Source organism: Dryobates pubescens, chromosome 14 (assembly GCF_014839835.1).
Source record: "Dryobates pubescens isolate bDryPub1 chromosome 14, bDryPub1.pri, whole genome shotgun sequence".
Taxonomy (NCBI): Eukaryota; Metazoa; Chordata; class Aves; order Piciformes; family Picidae; genus Dryobates; species Dryobates pubescens.
The window spans coordinates 9,932,980-9,960,140 of NC_071625.1; the positions used below are offsets into that span (position 1 = coordinate 9,932,980).

Genomic DNA, 27,161 nt, shown 5'->3' on the forward strand with positions numbered 1-27,161 from the left:
GTGAATCTTAAAAAAATAATAAAATAATTAAAAACTTGAAGTATAAAAAAACCCCACCCAAATTTCAAAACACTGTATTGTGCCTGAGAATTGAGTCTATATAATCAGACTGACCAAAGCCCCTCTGCTGCGTCTTTGTGCATGTCCGTGTGTGTTCAGCAGCGCAATGCTTTTCTTCCACCAGACATGCTCTGTCCCTGCAGAAGGAGATGTGAAGAGCAGCCATGCAGTAGCTCTACTTCCCAGTCTTCTCCAAAACCCATTCAATCACCTGCAAAAATAAATGAGAACACCTATTTACATCAGTCCAGCTCTTGAAAGCAACTCAAGAATGACTCATACAGAATCACAGAATCACCAAGGTTGGAAGAGACCTCAAAGATCATCAAGTCCAACCTGTCACCACAGACCTCATGACTACACCATGACACCAAGTGCCACATCCAGTCCCCTCTTGAGCACCTTCCGGGATGGTGATTCCACCATCTCCCTGGGCAGCACGTTCCAATGACAGTATCACAGTCATGACAGTATAATTAAGGTTGGAAGAGACCCCAAGGATCATCAAGTCCAACCTGTCTCGACAGACCTCACGACCCAAGCCAGAAACAGTTTTGTGTACTGGCTTGGAAGAGTGGTTAGTCATTCCCAAACTTAAAATTACTGATTTTCATTGCTTCTTTAAAGAAATCTATTTCCTTTTTTTAGATCTCTTTATTGCCTCCTACAACTGAAGGAAAAATTAATTCTTCTTTTTTTTGTCCCTTCCAGTGATAAAGAAACATTTATTGCCTTCATTTCCATTTCTCACTGTGGCACATCATGTTGACAGCCGTAACTAGAACACCATCTAAAATCTGAATACATGCAGCTGGAAATTTTGCCACGGGACTACTGATTGAGAGGAAGTTTTTGTGAGACCAGAGTGTGAAATGGAACCCACAGCCAAAGGAATTTATGTCTTCATCTCTTAAAGTTGTGGGCTAAACCATCCCACAGCCAGGCTGCCACACCTACATTTAGCTAGTTGCAGGAACAATAAATGGTCTCACCTGTTTAGCATTGTTATTTGCTGTTTTCTTCATTTCATCAAGAAGCCCTCTGGAAGTTTTCAGATCCTAAACACAAAGCCACAGAAATGAACAAACTGATATGGTGACTCTAATTTGGATTATAAAAGCCTCAATAACCAGGGGAGGTGTTAGACTTCTATCACCTTGATCAGAACCACAGAAGAGTCACTTGACTTTGCCTTTTTTCGTTTGTTTCAATCTAAAGTTATTCCAATGGGCTGCAGATTTCCCCAGAGCAGTCCAAACCCAGTCAAGCATACAAATGAGTCACACTTTTTCTTACTTCCTGCACACTTTCAGAAATGTGGTTTTGGTTTGGTTTTTTCCTTAAGTGCTATTTGAAGTTCTTGTGGTCTTGATTGTAATCCTATTTCTATATAAATACAGAAATCAACAGTGTGCTTGCATTTGCAATAAAGAGTTCTGGCAAAGAACAGCAAATAAAACATGAAGCAAAAAAAGTAAGTGCAACAAAGGGAAAACCCACAATGGCTTATTTGTTTTGCAGTCCAGTTAGCCCAACCTAATCCACTCTCTTAAAGCAAGCACATAACCTTGCCTAAAGAGGAAGGCAACCTAAGAAAATTAGTTTACTGCTTGTCTTTGAAAGAAAACAATGCCTGTGATAACATGCTTCTGAAGTACACAGCACAGATAAGGATTCAAAGGGCTCCCACAGACTTGTGGCTGTAAGACAGTTCAGAAGAACAAATCCCTGCTACCTCTGTCTCTAAATTAACTTTACAATGGACAAGATCACTGCAGCTCTCTTTCCTTTTGCTCTTCTACTTAGAATGGAACTGTGAACCTGTCCGATTTGCCCTAATCACTCATCCCCACATGCAGCTCTTTCTGACCTTGGATTAGGTCTTCCTTCAGGGCACACTTCAGGGAGACTTTGGAAGTGCTTACAAAAATGACTGTTCAACTATATCCTAATTATTTAAGAAATTGGTGCTCAGCAGCAAGATGTTCTAAATGCTGTGTAAGCATTCGGCTCTTTTCCACTGCAGCTTCATTTAGCTCAAATCACCTTTGCTAAATGAAGCTCACAAAGACTGGAAGGTTGCACCCATCCCAGAGCCAGGGGCAAGACCCTCAACAAGCCAAGATACCACATAGAGGAGCTCAGCCCCAGTAAGGAGGCCCAGCCAGCACCCGTGGGTGATAGTGGAAGGGCTATCAACCCTCTTCCTACCTAACCGGGGGGGCCACCAGGCCCCCCCGGCCTTTGCTGTCACCACCACCATCACCCAATGTGCACCATGGGCACTCACCAGTGATGAGAGGAGGATCCCTCAGCCCAGATGGGCTCAGCTTAGGGTCCTGCCTTTCCTGTGGGGGGATTAAAAAGGAGAGTGGGTGGGGAGGGCCAAGTGGCCACACCTGGAGTGGGAGGAAACTCCAACAGAGCCCAGGTGCTGGGCTGGGATTTGAGGGGAAAAAGGGGGAAAATGGGGCAGGTGAGGAACTTTTCAGGGTGTCAGGTAATGATAGGACTAGGGGGAACGGAAAAAAAAACCTAGAAATGGGTAGATTCAGATTAGATGTTAGGAAGAAATTCTTCACCATGAGGGTGGTGAGACACTGGAACAGGTTGCCCAGGGAGGTGATAGAAGCCCCATCCCTGGGAGTGTTTAAGGCCAGGCTGGAAGTGGCTCTGGGCAACCTGATCTAGTGTGAGGTGTCCCTGCCCATGGCAGGGCAGTTGGAACTGGCTGATCCTTGAGGTCCCCTCCAACCCCAACAATTCTATGATTCTAAAGAAATTTTGCAGTTTAGGCTGGATGTTAGGAAGAAATTCTTCACAGAAAGAATGGTTGGCCATTGGAATGTGCTGCCCAGGGAGATGGTGGAGTCACCATCCCTGGAAGTGTTTAAAAAGAGACTGGATGAGGCACCTTAGTGCCATGGCTTAGCTGATTAGATGGTATTGGGTGATAGTTTGGACTTGATGATCTTGAAGGTCTTTTCCAACCTGGTTAACGCTGTGATATCCAGAAACAGCTTTTAAACACCCTGTCCTGTAGTTTAACTCGATTTTGTGTCCAGATTAAGTAACATGGACTTAAGGACTGATTCACAGTGTCTCCTAGGTTTTGTGCAAAGAATTCTCATCTCTTCCTAAAAATGAGGCTGATGCAATTCTACAGGGTGCTGCTTAGTCAATACGTGTTAGATAGTTCTGCATACTTACAATGTGTTTAGAAGGACTTGTGTGAGCACATCAGGGAACTAGAATTTCTGAGTCAGCTGCATAAGCTACTTATTGAGCCAACAGCCTTAAAACAAGGGAGAAGATGAGCTGCACAGCAGTGGCTGGGAAATAGCTGCTCCATGTAAGGAAGCAATCTAGTGCAAACACCACCTTATCTAGCATACCTGCTTTAGCATGCTCTCTCACATAGAAGACTACTGCTTTATAAGCTTTAACAAACAAAACAACCACCAAAATATACTGTAAAACTAGGTTCTGCATTTAAGAACAAGTCCAAAGACTTATCCACACTTACACACAAAGACACCACTAGCTCAAGTCTGAATATGACAGAGTCCATCTCAAGTTTTAGTCAGGAATGGATTCACTTCACTAAGAAGAAACAACATGTCTTACAGTTACCTTTAAGTAGAACTTAGATATCTCAAACAGACGCTGGCTGCACGACACAAAGCACTTGTGATCCTCTGCAATTCCGTGGTTTTGAAGAGTCTTGGCCACCACCTCCTTCAGCATCTTGGGAAAACAGAAACACACTCCAAAGTTCACCCCAAGTATTAGCATGAAATATTGTCAAAGGGAATTAAAACAAGCAAGCAAGCAAACAACCAACCCACAAACACCTTATCTATTTTTTTCCATGTCCTGCCTCTGTCATTAATCATTTGGCCAAATACTGTCAACCCACTGACCAAAACTGGGCAGAATTATTGAACAATCTATTTGCATTCCCTTCATCTCAAAAATTAAGGAGATGCTTACATGTGAAAGCAATTTAAAGAATCATTGAATATTCACGTGGGGCTTGGAAGACAGAAAACAATTCATCACGGCCTGGGTTTTCTCTTCTCCAAAATATTATATACATATCTTGCTTTTCTTTAAATTCTCTTTTTTTAGCACATTTGTATTAAAATGATAGTCAAAAAATCAGGTGTTACAATCAGATTTAAAGATGCACTGACATTCTTTACAGGAGAAATGTTAAAACTTTGCTGTAGATCTGAATGAGTCAGAACAATTTGAGCTTATTTGGGTCACCTCGACTTGCCTTTGACAGTAAGACATCAGCATTCACGCAGTGTTCTTGCTGGTACCACCAAGCCAGAAACAGTTTTGTGTACTGGCTTGGAAGAGTGGCATTCCTAATATATACAGCTATTAATTAAACTTCTTTGCATCAAGGTATTTAAGTGTTATCTCAGTTAGTGGAATTATTGGAATACCTTTTTTATTCTCAGAATAGTCTGTCCTTCCACAATGGCTTTGACCCTTCCAGCACAGATACTTCCTTGGTACCTTTAGGTTTTATATGGATTTGTCTCAATTTCATAAATCCTATTCATGGATATCCATTCCCACCTTTTATATTTGTAGCTCTTATCTCTCTCAGCCTTAATTCCCTGGGCATGACATAATACATCTTACATGTTTTTTCACTCTTTTCTTCTGCAGCACTTTCCACAGTGCCTTCAAGCATTTACACAAGTGAACAGAGAGAAGTTTAAGAATAACAAATAGAGATGAAGTCAGTTCACTCTGACTAAAAAAACACCAAATAAATTACAAATGAGTAAATTAATGAATCAAGTCACATGGAAAGAAGTTAAACAGATGCTCTTTCACAAAGCAAATAACATAGACCTTTACCCTTGTATGTTTCTGGGATCTTGATTCCTTAGCTGGCTTTGAAGTCTGGGTTTCAGTTGCACTTAAGTGACTTGCTGAGCCAACCTTAGTGGTTACTTTGTGGGGCTGACCAGGCTGTTTCATGGGTAGTGAAGCAACAGAAAATGATCTTTCAGTGCGCTTCCTCTTTACAGCAACTGTACTCCCACTGTTTCCACTTGCCTGAGAGAGGAGGGAATCTGTACTCTCAGATTTAGTTAGCCTAGAAAGAAAGAGGGGAGGGGGGAAAAAGATAAAAGGAGTCAGTACAAAATCTGAAACTTTTTTGGTGCCTTTGTTTCTGCTACAGAAGCTGCTGCCAAGACTGTCAGGAGCTGTACAGCAGACAGGATTCTGTTATGTAACTTTATTTGTATTGGAAGAATAATTTACTGACTGATTTGGTCTCTGGTAATAGATCCATTGCAGTGAATAAAAAAGTCAAGAAATGAACTGAAGACACACGATAACTAAGAAGGGAAAATGTTTGGAAGAAGGTCTGCATGCAGACCCTTCATCTAGATAGCTAGGAAAGGCCAACTTTGCCAGCCTCCAATCTCAGGATGAGACAAAACTTCTTGAAAACTTCTTTTGGTCTTATGGGTATTTCACAATTTGTCTTTAACTATGCTAATGTGGCTGTTACAATTCTACTGTAAAGCTTTATCCTTCATTAGTAAGAGCATCTTCAACTCTGAAACTCCAGTTTAAGAGCTGCTAAGTACAATCACAGCTTCCTTTCCAATTATTCAATAAGCTGCTAAAGATATGATATTCCTAAAACTGTACCTCTGTAAAAGGCTTACTGTGATTAGATTGCAAAGGGTATCACACTGGAAAGAAGAAAGAAGTATTGCAGTAAAAAGTGAATTTAGAAGTAGTGCTACATAGCAGTTAATTTTTTCTTGACACAGAGTTTGCATCTTCAGAGTGAAGAACAAGGTACAAAGCGACGTCCTAAAAACTAGGCTTCCAGATAAGATGTTAACAAACAAGGCTGAAAGTAAGTTTGAATTCTGATAGGTCATCTTATACCAGAAGTCCTTTGGATCAGCAATTAAATTATTCTGTTTGTACAGTGCTTGGCTTTCTAAACCTTTAGTAGTTATTGTTGCAACAGCACTGACACAGATTGTGGTCCTGGATGAGACTATCTGTCATCTTTTCAAACACATGGAGACTTTGCAAGACACAATTCCCAATCTCTTAAGTAAAAGGTGTCTGTGCTGCATGGTTTTGATTAATTTAATGTTATCAATAAGAGGTCACACTTGAGAAAAAAAAATAAAGAGGACTAAACAAGTAGAACATTTGTCTAGATAGCTTCACTGAAGTCATTTGAGATGAAAGAAAAGGCGCACTTCACAAGAGACTACTGAACTATTTCATGCCACAGATTTGTTTAATTCAGTGCATTACCTTTTCTTGGGATAAAAGCAATCCAACTCTTTTGATCTGTGTTTTAGCCTTGATGCCTCTGTTTTGAATTCACTTTGCAAAGACTCTCCATCAGGGACACTTCCAGGCTCTGACAAGACTGCAGGAGATGGGAGAGGGCTCAGGACAACCGGCACAGGACAGCACTCTTTGGTGCAAGTAGTCTGAGTTTCATAGCGAATCAGACGAGTTTGAAGTTCAGCATATCCCACATCTCTCTCTAAGGCTCTTCTGTTATCTAGACAATATCTACAATTGAAATTGGTGAGAAATCTGTGAGAAAAAAAAAGCCTCTGCTTTCTTACAATCAGAAGAACCAACCAACCAACCAACCAATCAAACCAACCAACCAACCACAAAAAATCCCCAGCCAACCAAACAAGCATGCCACAACTTTTGACTATCATGTAATCTCCAAAACTCTTTTTGTTTGGACAGCTGTATTGTTCTGAAAGGTACCTTAAAACAGCCCAGTAAATGAACATATGCCTGATGGATTTAGCTGCATTTAAGTCTAATTCCAAAGAAGTTGAATCACACTGCTTGTAAACCTTTACCCTGTGGTCTTAGAAGTAAGATTCCATGGACATTAGCAGATTTTTTCCTTGAACAGTAAGTGATGGACTAGGATGCTGAGAATGGATATTTTGCTTGTAACAGTCAGCCCTGTGTTAGGTTTATATAACAAGTCTCTCTATTTTGATATTGCTGGTTTTCATATTCTGCCTGTACATAACAGATGTTGCCCCTGTTAATACAGTGACCAGTGTGACAGTGATGAGGACAGCTCTGAACCCAAATTGATGAACCAGCACACCATAATGGATACAGTAGCTTCAAACCTCAGATTTTGCAAGCATCCACCAAAATTTTGAAATCCAGAAAAAACATCAGGTTATTACATAAAAAACTATACACTTTAATATGACAGTGTTTTCATCTAACATGCCCCTCTTTCTTCTGTGAAAATGCAAATATCCCAGTCAAAAAAAACAACAACCAAACCAAATAATCCACCCAAGATTTCTTAGTGCATATGCCATAAAGGAATCATATTAAATGCCTGTAGAAAACACCCTGAAGTGTCTGAAAACTGCAAGTGATGAGTGCTCAGGAATCTTCAAATGCAATGCTGACATAATTTTAGGAAGAGCCAGGCTGTCCCAAAAAATTTGGGTGCTGTGAGAGTGTATTAATTGAGTGTAACCATGAGGAAGACAGGGCGCAGTAACTGTGTTAAATGCTACTTAATACAGATTCTTTGCTAACTGCACTCTTTGGCAATGCAACCTTTAGCTTTGGCCAAGATAAGCACTTCTATGAGAGATTCACATTTTTTAGGGGCTACAAATACAGAATGCTACTGAACAAGCACAAGCTTCCCAGCTTCCTATTGATTACCAAGAGTATGTGGTTTAATCAACCAGGTCAAAAGAATAAACGGGTGGAGCTGAAGGAGAGCAAATGAACAGCACCAACTCAGGGAAACATGAGATGACAATACAAAATGCATCTTAACCAACTTTTTTCTCTTGTGTAAATGATTTCCAGAGATTCCTTGCAGGATACCAATGTCCCATTGCCCAGTAACTTACATTACTTCTACTGCAGGAAAGACAGAAGTCTTATCCAGTATTATTCCCTCCTTTTCTTGACGAGCGTTCTGAACAATGTCAGCTATCTCTCAGCCCACCCTCCAAACTTAGCCATTTTTCCTACCCTTAGGAACTCTAGACATATTCTTTACTTTTATCTCTTAACAGAAAGTCATGTTAAATTGCTAGATCTGATTTTGCCACTTTCTTCAGAGTATTTTCATATTCAGGGAGAAATTCACTTCTCTAATAACAGATTGGAGAATCCGTCTCTACAGCTGACTAAGACTTTCCACTAGAAATAAATTCATTATCTGATAAGAGTAAGTTCTCTTAACTTACAAATGTCAAGGTATTTAATTTTCCTTATTTATATTCTCAGTCCCCTGAGTAATCACATCCCCTACAATGATAAAAATGTTTTTATCTTCTGAAGTGAAATTGCCATTTTGCTCACTCTGCTTTAACAGCAATTACTTTCTCTTTGCAACACAGGATTCAAGCATTTGGCACAGGTTCATTACACCAGAAATTTGATTTAATCATAACTGCTACTGCTAGTTTTGTTGACAAGACTTTACTTCCAAATACAAATGTAGCAGCTATGCAGATGGAAATGGCAATCACAACTGCATGGTACATCTATCTATCTGCTCCAGAAGACCACATGATACTCTTGTTACAAGACATCCTGGTTGTGCAGCTGTAAATTCCTCCCTTCAACGCTAGTTTCTACTATCTCATTCTACACCTTCCCTCCCCTTTTGCAAGCACATTCCTCTTGTAATATTACCTTACCAAGGTACCCCTCCTCTTTATAATATCCAGGCCTCTCTGTGGTTGCTACCTGCAATATTTTGCTATGAGAGGAGGCAGCACAAGCTGTGCTGTGCCTTACATGAATCTCCATGCGTGCTTCCTGCTGAGGTCAGGCAGGTTAGCAAGCTACCACACACCCAACAGACAAGAGCCAAATGCTTCCTTTTCACACCTAGGAGGACAAATCTGCATTTCTCCTATCCATCCAGACATCTTTGTGTCTTTTGTTACAAACCTAAAAGGGTTTGTTACCACTTAGAAAAGGAGAGGAAACAGCTAAACAGACAGAATCACTACTTCACTTCCCTAGAGAACATGGCTAAAATTACCAGATATTAAACACAAGCTGAACCAAACTATCTGTGCAGTTGATAGGAAAAAGAAAATACTATTAGTCATATTCTGATCATCTGTAAGAGTGATTTTAGGAGGCAGCAAAAATTTGCACAAAGACTGAACTGCCTACACTTTGTATCCACTGCATTTCTTAATATATACTATAACTAGACTAAGAGTCTGTCTACACAGAAGAGTTACACTGTACTATCTACTCTGGCATTTGTTTATGTCCTTTTTATCATCTCATCAAAGACAGTATTATTGTTCCAAACAATTTTAATACAGCTACATTATATGATGATTACCCATCTGAAGCTTTGACACTTGCTGCCTGGGACTAAGTACAGTTCTAATCATATTTGATCCTCTTGAAGATTCTTATCACTGACACCTGCTGGTGTTGTTTTTAGTTTCCTGAACATGTAGGTGGCTTCACAGTTGGTCTCATAAACCTCCTTACTATTTTTCTGAAAGTGGCTACAATTTCATATCAAAGTAGAAACTACCTGTGTAGTTCAACTTGTGCTGCTCCAGGGACCTGATAGGTACCAAGGAACCCACTGCCCCATGCCACTTCTACTTCTGAATTAGAATTTTCAGAGACTCTGAGAACAGTTACAGTAGTACAACTTAGAAGAAAGATTTAAATGATTTTGCATTACCACTGAGGCAGGGGTGTTGCAATTTAAACTAGGGAATAGAATAAAGGTAAGAAATGAAGAGTTGGCATGTGCAAAGTTCTTCCCATGTAGGAAAAGGATACATACAAGTTTTCCATAATTAATGTTCAAGCTGCTTGAAATGTTTCTAGTTATACTTTGACCAGAAGCTGGAAAATAGTTATGGAGAAAGAAGCCAGGAAACTTACTCCAGTCCATGATAATGGCATCCAGTTGCTTTTTCAAAGGGTAAACCCCTGAGTTTCCGAGGAGTCAGTGCTGGTGTCAAAAGGAATGTGTTCTCACTGAAAAAACAAACCAAAACAGATATATTTTAACATGTTACAATCATAAGATATACTTCCCAAAAACCCCTCCTTAACATAGGAAGGCCAAAACAGCAGATCCTGTAGCTAAGCCCCTATGGTGGAGCATCAATAGAAAATTAAATCTTTACTGAAGTGGGAATTCAAGTTCAAACTAATACCTCCTGAGATATTCCTATTAGAGAAGCTCCTAAGACATTGCAACCAGTTTAGAGGTCACTGCTACCAATAATTTATTGACAAAATCAGGCAATTACCACCCCATTTCCAACCCAGTTAGGCCATTCTGAAACTCATTCGGTCATTATTCTCGCGCACACACACACACACTCCCCTGCATCAGTTCTGAGTATGGTCTTCAGTGATACTAATATGCTGACTTTATACCGTTTGGGAATGTGTAGTGGCTGAAGATCACCAACAGGTAGCCCTTCTGGGGTGAAATACTTCAGTAATTCCTTAGCATCCAGCAATGTCAAGGACTCCCGCTGGCCATCTTTATGCCCGAGCAATTGTTCTGATGAATGTGCAAACATAGAAACTCTGACAAAAAGACAAAAGGGGGAAAAAAACCAAAAGACCAATCTAAGATTTGGCTTTTTTTTTCTTTTTAGTGTAGTAATAACCTCCTTGTATGAACAACAAGAAGAATTAAAAATCACTGTTAGTCTGGGCTAATTCAATGAAATTCCAAAGTAAAATGAACAAGGTTGCTCCTTAAAAATATTTACACAAATGTTCATGCTAAAGTATATTTGATGCAAATTCTCTACCATTCTACTGAAGAAAGTACTTTCTTCAAGATCTCAGAGCTCAGTTATGAAAGGCAACATGGGAAGAATATTATTCATCCCCTTTTTCCATTTATGAACCCATAGGATAAGAAATTAATTCCTCTTAAAAAAACCCCATAAGCAATATGCAGCAAAGGAACCATTAAACCTCTAATGCATGCAACTCTCCACTCTACTTCTTTCTTAGTGTCCTCAATCAGGTATAGCAAAGTTCTTTTCTGCTGTTAATCATGATGCTGTACACTGATTCAGGATAAGTAGAACATAATCAGTCCAGAATATAATGAAATGTTTGCTAACTGACTGCAAAATAGAAAGGTCCTACAGGAACCTTTTCAAAAGCAAGAGTTTCACCTGTTTGAGTTTAAAAGTCCAATAATAATAATAGGATAAATCAGCTATCTAATGTGAGAATTTCTGACATGCAGAACTCTAATTTAGGCATTGGCATAGTATGGCATTTGAAAAAACAGTAACAGGATAGAAGTGTGTAAGAAAAAGGCAGTTGGACAGTGGGGTCTAAAGGTCTGTCAGCGAAAATGTTAAGATGCAGTGCAGATCATTCAGTCCTATATAAAGTGAGAGCTAAACTGAAATCAGGAAGCTATACTAAGGTCTATAGGTTTCACCTAAACAGCACTGAAGTGAAAACAAAGATAAATTTCAAACCTAAATGAAACAGAACCTTCTACTTGAAATTGACTTGAGACCTGATACCAAGCATTATCTAGGGAATATGGGGAGATCAGAAACACATTGTACATGCCGCCAAACCTGCTGTACTATCTTTATTCTTTATGCCTCAGGGCATGTTGTGACCAAAAAAAAGACCCCAAACCAACTTTGTAATGTTTTTCTACCATGGCTTCTGTGGAGGTTTTAGGCTATGCCTTTAAAATTTAGTTACAGATTTTGAGCAGAAAAGAAAAAAAATAGAAATAAATCACTATTGGGTGTAAAAAGGAAAACCAAAGATTATTTGAAACAAATTCATTGGGGAAATATCTAGAATAAGAGGAGCTGTACCATAACAATTCTTCCCTTTTTCTCTTGTCTTCTGATCTCTGGCTGGTTTTGCTTTGCTTAAGAGAGATAACATGCTTTGGCTTGCCTTGGCTAAGTCTAACTTCTCTGCTCCTTTCTCTTGCCCCTTTTATACAGGGGGATAAGGAGGAGGCAGGGAGGGAGAAGCTAATAGTGTCCTTGGCCAGGAAGGTCCTTGTGCTGTTTATCAATTGTAAATATCTGTAAATATTGTAACTCCTGTACATTTTGTACCTATTCATTGCATTCCACTGTAGAGTGTAGATTTTGCTTGTAAATACAGCTTCATTTGCTTCTAACCGAGTTCATCTGGCAAAGTTAATGCTGGGGGGAAACTTCAACCCCCCACAGCTTCTGATTTCTAGTACTGCCATTGTGGTGATTCAGTTTTGGAACTATGTTACTTTTAGCTAACTTTCTGTTGCATTTTGTCAATACAAATCAAAACAATAGTGCTTTAAATACAAGAAAAAACACCTTTGGAAACTGACAGAAACTTGGGTTTATGCAAGGTTTCCCTCTGAAAGATTATCAATATATTTCAAAACAGCTTACAGAACGGCTGTCAACATATACAGTTCCTCTAGAATGATTTTCAATGGCCACTACAAAGAAAACCTCCAGTATTTAACCATTACCTCATTTTTTGCTTGTTTTTTTCAAAGTTTTCCAAGTTCTGAAGAACATGTCTTTCTGGCCACTCCAAAGGATTCAGCTCCAGTAAATCAGATTCTGCAAGAAATATATAGTGGGTAACCCTTCACAGAAAAAAACAATCTTAATTCTTTAAAGAAATAGACATGCATATGTATATAAATATGTGTGTGTGTACATATATAAGTCCTTTATATATATAGATAGATATACACACACACACAAACAAGAAGATAGACATCTACACAAACACATCTCAGAAAAATCTGCCTGGTGCTGTGATCAGCAATATTTTCTGCCTTTTTTCTTGTTGTTGTTGAGATAAAGAAAGGAAATAGTCAATGAGAGTGTAACTGTAGTGTGCAAAAATGTGTAGAAAGCTCCTTTTATTTTTCCTTCTCTTTTTTCCTCTTTTGGTAAAATGTATGAAAATATATTGAAAGAGATTTAAGCAGTGTATTTTCTAAATAACAATACATACCAGAAGTCACAGTGTATGACCTGGTTTTATTGCCAGCCTTCTCTAGAATGGGTTTAGGAAGACTAGTGTTGCACAGGTTCCAAAAACATTCTCTTGTAAGTTCTAACAAGTTTTTGAACTCAGCTGTAGAAATAACTGGAGCTTGCTTGGTCAATTCCTTTCTCTCTGTAAAAGGAATGAGAAAGAAAGAGAAACACTACTGCATCTGCTAAGTAACAAAGAATAACTGGAGCCTGTTAAAAAACAACCAAAGAAAATTCCCACCCCAAAACAACTACTTAAGCAAGCGGACACTTACTATTGGATCCTTATGCAAGGCATGAATGGTATATTCCATGGGCAAGTGAACAAACTTAGCAGTGAGACTAGCTGAAATCATATGGGAATCAACTTTCCACAGTCCTTTAATTTCTGTACATGTGTTTTCCTCAGTACATCCAGATTTGATTCCTCCAGAGACAAACATCTGAACACCATGAGCTTGATGTTCTGCCTCTGCAGAACCTCCTACCCACCTAATTTCACTGCTGTTGCAGGAGAATGGTTCAATATAAATAGACTGCTCTGGTCTTTAGTCAGACCTCAGAAGAGTCAGGTAATTCTGATACGATTTAGGATGACTAACAAATACCAATGGCTCCTATTTAGTCTTCACCCTAATGGAAATAGGTAACTCTCTCAAAATAAAGTGAAACATAAGCTCTGAAGTGGCCCCAAGCTCATGGTTAAAGCAGAGAGGCGGCTGAGAATGACAGCAAGCTGATGGAGGTAGGGGATGGACTATCAGCAGCAATCTTATTTCCCTTAAGCTGGTATTCTTTTAATGATAATACACCTAAATTATCTTCACAGTATGCCATTGTCAATAATCTAGCCAATCTCTCAGCAGCATTTTTCTGTATAATTGAGTCTCTTTTATCAATGGACTTAGAAAAAAATCAGGACAGTCAAATGTATTTCTCTGCAAAGTCATGAAAATCCACAGAGGATGACTTTCAGTGGTTATTATGAATGATCTATCACGATACACGTCACAAATCTCCAAGGCATACTTCTCCTCTGCTGTTTAAGATTTCTACAAGAAAGAACACAATTAAAAACCCTCTGAAAACCTCAAAACAACATTTTTATTTTGTAGAAGTCACATCCAGCGTTAAGGGGCACTAGAAAAAAAAACAACAACAACCACACAAAACAAAAACAAAGAGGAGAAAAAGTTAATTACCACAGAGTTATTCCAAAACAATGCTCAAACATTCAGAGCATTAGTGTGACAAATGACCACTAAGTTTAAGCTCGGCATTCTCTTTTCCTCAATATTTAAAAGTCACAAAGTGACACACAAGTATGGATATACTACTGGAAGTTTCTTTTTGAAGTTCCACTTTTTCCTTTACACAGGTATTAACTGTCCTCAGTTTTGTAAGGTGAGCCATCACATTCACTTCGAAATAAAGACCTTTCTAAGTACTAGTTTGAGAACTGCCAGTGTTCTCTCCATTACTTACTGAGATACTCCTTCAAGGCAAACACTTGGAGACGTGACAGTTTCTTTTCCCTCTGTACAATCTCCTCTCCACAAAAACATGGCAGAGACTTGACGAAGTCAGCAACATTTAAGTCTGTACAGATTAGGAGAAATTTATTATTAAGATTATTTATTTATTATTAAGATTTATTATTAAGATTTTCTTATAGTACTTGAGACACCAACTCATCAAGACAAACTTAGCAAACACAAAGATTTCCTACTGTGGTGAAGGCACCATATGCCCAGAATTATGCCCCAGATATGGAAAACTTGTCCCAACATGTGCAGACACATCCCACTCTCTGGAGGGAGAACTCAGCCTAGAACTGAAGGGAACAAAGGCCAAGGCGTCAGCCAGGCGGCACAACCAACCTCACCTACCTTCTAAGGGGTAAACACCACCTATTTAAAAGACAACCAATGAGTAATCAAACATCATCATGGGTAATCCTATTAAAAAAAATAAATAATTACAGCTGAATATCATGAGGAAAACTTGGAATAGATATCTGACCAGAGTTTCTGAATTTCTGTACAAAATCAATACAACACCACCACAATCACCATGACTAACATAAACAGAGCCAAAGTTTGATACCAGGGAAGAAAATTTTCTCCCAACATATGGTCAAGGACTTTCAGTCTTCTGACACAGTACTAATGGGATTTTAATTAGGACAAATGGTAAGCAGTCAGTCATATCACACATGGATTTATCTCGATAATAAGGAAGTAAGTGGATAAGATGCAGGTCACTGCGCTCTTCTTTGTCAGTGTTATTGAGAGCAAATACTAAATGACTCTGCTAATTTGTGTATGTGTAGCTGTAACAGGACAACTACTCTAAGGTAAATGTCTACACACACACTCTTACACAGAGCAGTAGCTATGACATGAGTGCCAGCTCATATCCCAACCACCTTGGAGTTATAAGGGCATCTGCACATTTGATTTGCATTAAGTATTACCTGGCTGCCTCTTTACATTAAAGAAAATGTACAACTAATCTTAGTTATGAGAAATTATTGACTACAATGTTACATAGTCAATTTAAAGGATACTTGCACAATTTACTACTGCTGTAAGTTTTTATTATATTATCAATGGGGAAAAACATTGCTGAAAGAATAGGTATTAATAAAACGTAACAGTCGTCGTTTTCACCTCTTTGACACAGACTGGAATGAATAAAAAGAACACATAAAATTTTAGTAGCATTTGCCTGCATTCAGGTATTATTAAATAAATAACTCTTACTTGACTCTGTTTCTTCTGCTTTTGTCTTTAGCTTTTCATTTGCTGCAGAAAGAGTGGCCATACCATTGATCTGGCTAGCTGAATGAATCAGGGTTGCTTTACAACCTCCAGAGCCGTTGCCTTGTAGCAAGAAATAGTATCGGCAAGATTCTCCTTTCAGCTCTATTTCTGGAACTTAAAACACATCAGGACGGAACTGTGAAACACCCTCAGGAAAATGACTTTAACACAAGCTATAGTCCACTGTTAAAATTGTTTCAATTGCTCTCTTCTGTTCTGTGACAATATTACTAGTATCTTTTGGGGGGCACATACTGACTATAGCTGGTATCTACCCCTTAAGAAGCTTAAAAATGAAGGGCAAAAAAAATGAGCTACACACTGAAGAGAAGTTGAATATGCTACTGGCTTAAAGCTAGCATGTTACCAGCAGCAACTCCTGTGACTGTAGCAGAGGCCACCTTTCTAATGTAGGCAATAAAGTACATCTGGAAAGGTATAGCCCCATAAGGAAAAAGCACATTGCCAATCAGTACTTAAGCACATTTGCTCTGAGATGGAGGTGTTCAGCATTTCCTGACATTCTGTACTTGCCCAGGAAGAGGTTGAAATTAAAGGCAAGTGCACTGAAGAGCTTCTGGAAATGCTTAAGTGAGAGGGAAAGCAACTAAATGAAGCACATAGGCTTTCCACCTGCAGAAGCAAATCTCTTTGCTTAGGTGTGTGGTAACTATATCTTACCTGACAGATAGGGCACAGATAGTTTAAAGGAGATTGTTTCCCTAAAGCTTATCATGACGTTAAAAGCAATTTTCTTCTACAAGTCTGCATAGCTGAACTTTGCATCACAAAGGTTACAATCACTGACTTCACTGGAGAGAAACCAGGGCATCCTAAATATATAGGAAAGCCCCACTACATATATATATATAGATATATATAGATAGCTAGATATACACACACAGAGACAGACAGAGATATAACCACACCAAAATATACCCATCCTCATTGTCCTTTTACCTACCAGTAATGACTTTGGGTTTCCTAGCCATATATTCCTTCCATTTCCTGGTACTCAGCTGGGCAGGGCATGGAATCACTACACTGCTTACATTACATGGCAATGAGAATAAAGCTCCCCCCTATATAATGAAAGCAAATAAAATAGATGCAATATTACTGAAAACCTCTGTCACATTTCACTCTTCAGCTATTGATTTGATGCTATTTCAAATGCACTTCAATTGAAGGAAAAAAAAAGGAATCTTAACACTTCTGTCATTCACACTAATTGTGATGGAACAGCATTTGACACAGAAGGACCCTAATAAGGACACAAAATAAAGACACTAATTGCCCTCATTCTTTGCTCCAGCTGAGAGATCATTAACTTCTGAATTTCTGCTTCCTACATAAAAAGGTATTTGTTACCTGTGACAAGTCTCTCAATAATCTGCCTAAAAATAGAATGAAAAGAGAATTCAAAGGTATAGTTGCCATCAGCAAGTCTGCATTCCTTTGAAAAACATGTAATTCTTTTCCTCCCTCCATATTACCCTTTTCAATTCATCAGACTGGACTACCTTTACTTCTCCACAGGAGTTTTGGGCCAATAAGCAGTAAAAAGAGACAATGTGTACATGTTTGAACACTCAGGCAATACAAAAAGTAATGCATGTACAGCTATCAGAAAAGCTTACAAATGTGTAAATGCACACAAATGTATAAATTCCGTTAGAGGAACGAAAGAAAAGATTCCTATGAGAAACTGTTATCTTGAAAACATGTTACAGTCAACATTTTTAAACTCTAAAAAGTAGTCTGAGGTGTTTCAACTGTTTTGGCATTTTCTCCACAAGAACTGCTAGAAATCGAAGCTTTTAGATTGTAAAAGATACTTGACCAAATATTTAGTATCCTCATGTGACTTGACCAAACATTTAGTATCCTCATGTGAAATGAAAATCACCTGGGATATTTATCAATCTGAAACTACTCAGAGAGGTATTTTTGGTACAGCATTAGAAAAGGATTTCTTTCTCTTCTGGCTGAGCTTAATGGAGAATGGAGGGGCAATGGAGGAAAAAAGTTACTGAAAACCTAAATAAAGCTGAGGATGAAACAGAGTCTGATAATAGAACACAGTCTCTTCAGCAAATAAGTAACATCAGTTATTCATTATAACTGTTATCAGCATTTTCACATTACAGGTTCTGTGTTGATTGGCATGGATTTATTTTACAAATACACTCCAAAAAGTTCAAAAAAAATAAGCATGTATCACATCAATCATTCAGGACAAACATCTTCACACTAATAATGTGGCGGTGAACAATCATATTGTCATGCCAAGGGAGAAAAAAGTAAAGCAATAAAAATTTTAAAGCTGTAGGCTTGTAAAAATTTCAGCAACTATTTTATCTAGAATTAGATTAGCAGTATATACATATATATATATATATATATATATATACATACTATATTAGCAGTATATACACGTGCAATATAAAAGAACTCACCACTCCAGACCAGCTAAATACATTTTGTGGGCTGCACACGTGCCTGCCTTTTGCTAAAAGACAGCTGAATTATTATAGTATGGAAACTTTTTGTCAGGATAGGATTAAAATATTTTAAATGTCTTAGATGGAAATTTAACTAAGGTGAAGGGAAAAATGCTCAGTGGGCTTACAAATTGTCAGGGCCTGCAGAGCCTTCACCTTTAAAAGCCAAATTTGCTTTAGAACTAAATATTGAAGCAGCTTACACAGAGACTAGGTTTAACAAAAATCAATTTGTATCTCTTCTGAGCAATATACATATTTGAATTTTTCTGCTCTACCAAAACAAAAAGGAGTTTTTACCTTTCCAGAGAGAGATGAAATTTGGTCCAAAAACAGCATAGATGTCTCATTGCTATTCTTTCTTGTCAGGCTCCTGAACAGAACAGTTTAAGGAATCTCATCTTCACAAAGGCCTGTGTGTCTATTTTACAAATCATGTTATCATCATATTTCAAGTAAGGAGAGCAAACACCTAATACTCGATACTCCAGTACCACAAAATATATGAAACTCACCTTTCCAGGCCAAGTGGCACACTTGGAAAAGTTATAATGAAACACATCACTGATAAATTTAATATAGGCAGGAATAAACATATATTTGTATGTTGAAAATCCTGGCAAGCTTAGACAGTCTAAGCTACAATTGTTACGCCGAGACTAGTACCAAAAGGACCTGAATTTAAAACCAGTAGTAACACACCACAAGATCTCTGCACCTTACACAACCTGAGAGAAAAGTCTTCTGCTATAATGTGGTGCAGATTTTGCACCCACACAATATAAACATGATTTGTGGAGAAATGTTTCTATATTGTGAAGCATATTATCCCCATTAACACTTTTTTTTTTTTAACCACTTAGACAGCAGTAAATATTTCTCTATTCTTTCCCCACAAATAGCACACACATCAACAGACAGTATATATGTGCAATAACATAAAAACTAGATGGTCATCAGAGCTGATTAGTTAGTGTAATTTCAGTTTCAACATTAATTCCAGTTGTGAAGAATCTTTATTACTATTTTCGCAGGCTAGAACTGAATGAGTCCTTGTCAGTCCTCATGTGTTGCTGGCATGGGTGGAACCTGATAGGTTTTTTCCTGCTACAGACTATTATCATAGTAGTTTAGACCCTTAAAAAAAGGATACAGCTCAAATTCCAGTTCTGATACAAAAAAGGAAGGAAGATCAGAGGGCACCACCATTTGTAAAAATTCTAGTGCAGGACCATAGTAATGAAAAACCTGAAAAGAAAGAAAATAAAATAAACAATCAGTGGCATTGTATATGATGTTGTTTTAGTAAAACTTGCCTACTGTGTGTGCAAAATGTAATTTTTACTAAGATTTGTGTGAATTGCCTTGTGTACTAAGACTAAACCATACCAGTTTTTATTTTATGAGAACAGAAGTTACAGAAAAGATGAAGGGAGGTTGTAGCCAGGTGGGGGTTGGTCTCTTCTCCCAGTCAACCAGCATCTGAACAAGAGGACACAGTCTCAAGCTGCACCAGGGGAGGTTTAGGCTGGATGTTAGGAAGAAGTTCTTCACAGAAGGAGTGATTTGCCATTGGAATGGGCTGCCCAGGGAGGTGGTGGAGTCACCATCAGTGGAGGAGTTTAGGAAGAGACTTGATGGGGTGCTTGTTGACATGGTTTAGCTGATTAGACGGTGGTGGGTTGGACTTGATGATCTCGAAGGTCTTTTCCAACCTGGTTAATTCTATTCTATTCTATTCTAAACTCCTCTGCTAGAGGCATTTGCCTTACAAGTACATCTGAAAGATGTATAAAGGGATCAAAAAACATTTCAAAATACTATGTTAAACACAATTATATAAGCCTCAAGGTATTTAATTGTGTTTAATAAAACTTGCTTTCTAGAATGTCAGCTACATGCACCAAACAGATTGCAAGTCTTATCCAAACTGAAGGGAAAATGAGCTCTACCAGGAACAGATGGATGCAATCCAGAAAGTACATACTTAACCAAATAAAATAATGATCTCTTAACTGATACTGGTTTTCACAAACATTCACTTTTGCTTTCCATCAACAAATACGACTCAAGAGCTCCCATCAAGTATCTATTTCCAGTAGAAAACACGAAACAGCAACAGTAACTTGAAAACACCCTAACCCAAACTTTTAAAATGAAGTAGAAAATGTTAAATACATACAGGATTCTTGAATAAATTATATATTTTGAGTATTAAGATTGAACAAAATCTCAATTTTTACTTGAAAAAACTGTTGGTACCACATTCCCAAGAAGCAACAGATGGAATTTTAAGGACCTGTGTTGATAACACAAGTGAACACACATTCCTCAATCTCATGCAATCATTATTTCTAATTGTCAGTTCTGACTAAAGTTTCCCCAGTTACTAATTTTCACAGAGAAGTAAAAAAGATGAATTCTAGTGGCTCAAAGAAAGATCAAGAGTAGAACTTGCCTCTGGCAAAGCATCAGTATTCCTCCATTGTCGCTCTTCTTTAGCGGCAAAGCAAGAACACAAATGCGAAGCGCTGAATGTCTTCATTGAAGTGCCCTTGATAGAAAATTCTGGAAACTTAACTTCTGATCCAAACTGTGAAAAAAAAGAGGCAATAAATGTGTCAAGAGAGAAAGAAAAAGTAGTTCACTTTAGCCAGTTGTTACATGTATTACTATTTTAAACAATCAATATTATATTTGTTTCCAGCAGATCTGTAAAACTAGTGTAAGGTAAGGTATAAGGTAGAGTATAAGGTAAAGACCTTACTTGGATAACCAGCTGCTGGATCCAAAACCTTAATACTGAAAATATAAATATCACTGCCACAAAGCACAAACATTAGACATGGGCTTGTAACAATGACTTACAGAGTTACATGGTGACTTGTGATAGATGCAAAACAATCTAATTTCGAACAAGGACCTCTAAGGCAAATTTTTCAGAGGAGAGCATCTGCATTTCTGAAATTCAAATCCTGATGCTTTGATCTTATTTATCCTTTCATCACACCAAAAAGTAAGTTGTTGTCCCCCCTGCAGACACATTGCATATTACCTCCTTGAATTACAAATTTGGGTTAAAGGGCAAAATGCACTGTACAAGAAATGCTTTAAATGATGTACACAGATGCTTAAATAAATCATAACCATAGCTGAAAAGAAGTTAATTTACCTTTTTTTCCCATATCTGAATCTTTCCTCTCCAGAGTTCTTTTAAATCAATAATATTCATGACATTATCTGAAGATACAAAGTCTGCTGATAGATAGTCTGCAATCTTTTGCCAGCTACTGTAACAATGAAGAAGAATTAATCTGAGTTTCTTACTATAAATTACCACGCAGTGCAATTTGACTGATTTTACCTATAACCTCTTAGCACTGTGTATGTTAAGACAGACATCTATAGTTTTACATTCTACAAAGTAAAACATATTCTAGAATTGCTGTTTCAAGCTCTGTAAAGGATGTTGTTTATATGCTCTATGAACATGACAGCAAAGAACTTTGTCAGATGTGAAATAAAACTGGCTATAGCAAGCTGCAGGAATGCCATAGTAAGGTTGGTTGCTAGAAGCTACAGCAAGGCCAGGCAGCCCTCACTGGGGCTATCACTGGACATCCAGACTGTTTGTAGTTAGCCTTGTAAGTAGGTATGATTGCAGCACAAGTATTACCTTTCAAACCCAACAACAGAGAGACACAACCACCAGTCTGTGTGGGCCTTGCTGACAGAGTGCTTTCTAAGAGAAATCATCATCCTCAACAGACCAGGAAGAACAAGTGAGAGAATTTTTAATCAGAGAAGCTATATGCTCAAATGGCTTCATTTTACACAAAAGACAGGAAAAAAATACTCAGTCGAAAGCTGGCTGCCCAGGAAGATATCAGTGAGCGCTGAGATCAAGCACTCATGAAAGTCACTGCAGTAAGTTTATCTTCCTCCACACAGTTTAGAAAGTACTATATAGTAGATACATTGCTTATTCTAGCCAATGACTGAGCACTCAACTTTTTCAACAGTTTTATTGAATTAGGGTTAAATTTAATCTCATATTCTATGAAGAAAACTTGAATCTTGGACATGGAGAGGAGGGGAAGTGGAAGAGACCTTGCAAAGTTATTCAATATCCACAAAATTATTTACTGTACAGGAATAAAAAACAAACCATCACTGTGGTTTATATTGAGACATATCATGGCGTACTTATGACATATCATGGCCTACTTATGACAATTAAAAGAGGATAGTAAGGAAATTACTGGACTTAATTTCATATTGAATTAGTTTAAATGTTAAGGCTCTTAGGAAGTAATTGAGCATTTATACTCCATTTTCAAAAGGGACAAGTCAGACACTTTTTCCTCCTTGAAATGTATTATCAAAAGCAATATAAAGCCTAAAGTAAAACCAGCAGTTGTGTATTGATTGCAGATTTAAAAAAGAAACAAAAACCCCCAAAAACAAACAAAAAGGAAAAGTGCAAGCAATACAACTTACTATGCAGCACTGTATAACTTCCAAGCATCATAAGCACACTGTAGGCATCAGTGATGGAAAAGAAAGGTAAAATATTTTACCTTCTGCTTTCATAAAAAGAAAGACATTAGAGGACTTGCTTTTCTGCCTGCCCCTCTGGTTAGGATATGTATTTACAATAATCAGGATGAGTACTTCCACCCCTCAAACAACTAAGAGAAGACAAATGTGTGTATTACTAAAGTATACACGTAAAGTACTTGAGATCCTGGTTTTATTTTAAACCACTGACACAGTAAACACAAAAGTGACCTTGTTAATAGGCCTAAAATAAATGGTATACCCTTTAGAGTCATCTGCTGCAATAGTGATTTGTGCAGAGTGCCATTCTCTCAGGTGTTTCAGGGCACCAACAGCAAGTAAGCAGTCTTTCAACTTGGGTCCATCTTGTTCAACAGCCTGCAGTATTACATCAACCATCGCTCTGCCTGTAAAAACAATTACATATGAGTCGAAGTACCATTACTCAGTAAATGTGGTGGGTTTAGGTTATGCCTTTAAAATTTAGTTACAGATTTTGAGCAGAAAAGTAGAAAAATATAAGTAGATCACTATTTGGTATAAAAAGGAAAGCAAAATATTATTCTAAACAAATTCATTGGAGGAATATTTGCCATAGAACCAATAAGGTTGGAAAAGACCTCAGAGATCATCAAGTCCAACCTGTCACCCAACACCTCATGACTAAACCATGGCTCTAAGTGCCACATCCAACCCCCTCTTGAACACCTCCAGGCATGGTGACTCTAGCACCTGCCTGGGCAGCACATTCCAATGGTCAACAACTCCTTCTGTGAAGAACTTTCTCCTCACCTCTAGCCTAAACTTCCCCTGGCGCAGCTTGAGACTGTGTCCTCTTGTTCTGGTGCTGGTTGCCTGAGAGGAGAGACCAACCCCCACCTGGCTACCTTCTCTGTTTGACAGATTAAAAGTGTCTCCAGTGCAACTGCTGCATCATTTTCCTCCTTTTAATACCTCTGAACGGCGATTTCTCATTCTTTCTGCATTCAGTTCCTTTGCTATCCCAAACCAACAGCTGCAGTATTATGCAACTCTAATATGCAAGGTGATATGCATCTCCAGTTCTATTTTCCTTTGCAGCTTCTTGGCTCCTACCCACTACCAATCAACTGGCAAGGAAGCATGCCTGATATCAACACTTTCATTTTTTATCATAAATATTTGTTGTGGCTGCGTGCTGGATTTCATACTGCTTCCTGTCTATTACTACTGTGGTGCTATTTTAGATGGAAAAAATTAACTATATAAATAGCTACCTTGAACTCTACTGAAATACAGCCTTTCAAAGAAAAAGGTAGCAAACTACTCTGTAAACTGATTTGCAATGCCACTCAGGAGGGGAGATTCAGGCTAGATGTTAGGAAAAAGTTCTATACAGAAAGAGTGATTGCACATTGGAATGGGCTGCCTGGGGAGGTGGTGGAGTCGCCATCACTGGAGGTTTTTAGGAGAAGACTTGACAGGGTACTTGGTGCTGTGGGTTAGTTGCTTGGGCGGTGTTGGATTGGTTGATGGGTTGGACGCGATGATCTTGAAGGTCTCTTCCAACCTGGTTTATTCTATGTATTCTATGTATTCTATGTATTCAGGCTCTATGTCCTTAAATTACTTGAAAGAGCTGTATATAACAAACAAACAAACTAACATTCTCTGAGTTTTTCCATTTGATTATAATTTGACCAGCTGAGTTTTCACAAAGAAATAAACTCACACGAGATTGCCTTTTTAAGGGGGATTACCTGGAGCAGGCAGTTTATCAGCTAACTGATGTAGACTTTCTGCAGCTTCATCATAGATACTGAAAATAAAGAGCAAAATCATTTAGAAACAAAGTTACAACTAACGAGCATTGCTTGGTGCAGTATCTTGTATCTTTCTAATTCTGCACAAACCTACTTTGGCAGTGAGATATACTTATCCCCCTCTTATACTGAGGCAGACATAGGCTAAAGGATTTGAAACAATCTACAGGGAAACTGGAGGTAGGAATTGAGACAGAAACTCTTTTGGTATGTATTTGTCAGCTGTTAAGAAACTATAGTTATTCTATTAAAATTATATATAGCTAAAAGTAATAAAGCTATGTTAAACAGAATCGTTTTCATCTGCTTATTCATAGTTAACTGTTACCTTGGAAATAAATTTACATGTTAAAGTTTCTTGATTCCCTTGGATCATTACTATTAAATGTCAAATCACTGCTCTTCCAATAAAAATAACAATATACATACTCAGCCATAGACAGTGACTCTCTACTGTTATTGTCCTCTTCCTCAACATTTTGTATGGCTCCCAGGCATTCATCAATACTTGTTTGGAGAGACTCTTTATTCTTCTGTGTGTCAAAATTGATTTCCTCCCAGTCAGAACTGCAGAACTAATCAAGAAAAAAGAATTAATTAAGCAAAATAATTTTGAACATCACAGTTTCAACTTGCAGCAGAGACAGACAGCTGAGGAATTTATATTCTAAAAAGTCCCATGTCTTACCTGATAATAACCACATATAACTTGACTTGCAAAATACCATTTCTTTACACCTGGAACACCAGCCACTGAACATGCTGCAAAGACATAAACACTTACTTAAAATAATCATTCCTCTGCAGTCTTACTGCATTCTTACTATAATGAACACCTTTGATGAAAGATTCTATAAGACTCATTTAATGTGCTACAAATACTCAAGTTCTACTTTCCTCTAGCATGATATTAAGACACAAGCAAGTGTCTATAAATGATCCTCTGACTTAATAAGTAAGAGAATCCTTCTGGGCAATATTGCTCTCCATTTGCAGAAGTTGTACCACACCTGAACAAAACCACAACTTCCATAAATATGATTTACACAATTCACAAAACTAGATGCTCTCTTAACATTTCTATGCAACAAAAAGAATGAGAGTTGCAAACAGCTTAACATTCCCATCTCCATGAATTTTAACAGCATGTAATAGCTTCCCCACACAAACTACGATGACATGACAGTTGTGACAAGATGAGGATTTACAGCTCAGCACTAGATATCCAAACCAATTAAAGAACTAAGAAGGCATTTTTTAAACAAAGAATCCCAAACACCTAACCTACGGATTAGGGTTCTGAATTGATACCCAACTGACAAATGTTGCTTTAGCTGAAAAAATTAGAAGACATCACAGGAGTCATGAAAATACCAGCTGTCCCCTGATATGAGAAGCAAGCCATTTCCTAGTCTTTTTTGTTAAGCTTGATTGAAATTTGCCAATCTTTCAAAACCCTTCTCTTTCATTTCTTGTGTCCAATCGATGTGATCACCTCCTAACACATCTGCTGATGAAATGATAACAGTTCTCCACAAAAACAGTACCAGCAGGAGCAGTCTTACCTGCAGGTTTAGGCATACTACAGAACCCAGGCATCAGTTCCTGACTTGTTTCATCTAGATCGTCATGCCTAGCTCAGCTCCTCGACATTCACCTTACCATGCTGTACATTACTGTGTTTACCTGGGAATGTGCTAACATCTTCATTCATCGACGAGTTGCAGCTTTCTTTCAGGAGCTGATGAACAGTTGCAGCAGCCCCAGCTGTAAAATAAACCAAACAAACCGAAACGTTTTCTTAAGGCTGCTGAATTACAGACATTAAGTCTCGCTTTCTTGCAGATGCAGCGCAAAGTTCAGCTTAACATTAGAAGTTCAAGGCTTTTTAAAATAGAGTCAACTACAGATCTGCAGGAACTTACTAAAAAAAAAGGAGCCGGATTCTGTGCAAGTCTCACTAACGCAGTGTGTGTCTCAGGAACTCTATCAAGTTTGATAACACTGTCGCTACGGAACACAAAAACCTCAAAGTTTCTGAAGGTTTAAGTCATCAGAGTCTTTGTCCGAAAAAATAAAACACAGACATTTAGGCAGGTGGGGGTCCAGAAAAGCCTGCACGGACGCAGGTCCTGGACCTGTGACCGCAAAGAAAACCCTCACGAAGCAAGCTCAGTGGGGCCCCGCGACAGGCGACTCCCCACACGGCGCGGCCTCTACTCTCCGGGCCCCATCCTCCCGCGGCAGTACCTGCCCCGGCGCCGCCGGCCGCAGCAGCCTCGCCCTTGCGGTCTCCCCAGCTCAAGAACAGGACGTAGCGGTCCATGGCCGGACGGCGAC

At 38.4% G+C, this 27,161-nt stretch overlaps 1 protein-coding gene across 1 annotated transcript; it reads right to left on the reverse strand.

Moving 5' to 3' along the window:
* Nucleotides 1-178: 178 nt before the first annotated feature.
* MTBP (MDM2 binding protein) lies at nt 179-27,147 on the reverse strand. Its single transcript, XM_054167548.1, has 24 exons — nt 27,072-27,147; nt 26,508-26,588; nt 25,510-25,583; nt 25,251-25,396; nt 24,759-24,817; nt 23,282-23,426; nt 21,632-21,773; nt 20,918-21,052; nt 19,613-19,707; nt 18,760-18,832; nt 16,920-17,037; nt 15,901-16,069; nt 14,925-14,958; nt 14,616-14,703; nt 13,108-13,272; nt 12,880-12,892; nt 12,611-12,730; nt 10,522-10,677; nt 10,018-10,113; nt 6,379-6,645; nt 4,942-5,182; nt 3,694-3,807; nt 1,053-1,118; nt 179-271 (listed from the first exon to the last, which is right to left on the reverse strand). Exons 1-24 carry the CDS (start codon nt 27,145-27,147, stop codon nt 236-238), a joined length of 2,709 nt encoding a protein of 902 aa, XP_054023523.1. The 3' UTR covers nt 179-235.
* Between the last annotated feature and the right edge of the window lie 14 nt (nt 27,148-27,161).

Bases quoted from the DNA above. Each gene is read 5' to 3' on its own strand.
- MTBP (XM_054167548.1), bottom strand. From the start codon at position 27,147: ATGGACCGCTACGTCCTGTTCTTGAGCTGGGGAGACCGCAAGGGCGAG. The intron at 25,397-25,509 runs GTAAGACATGGG...TTTCTTGATTAG, and splicing joins TTATATGTGGTTATTATCAG to TTCTGCAGTTCTGACTGGGA. The intron at 17,038-18,759 runs GTAAAAACTCCT...TTCATTATATAG, and splicing joins TTTCATCTCTCTCTGGAAAG to GGGGGAGCTTTATTCTCATT.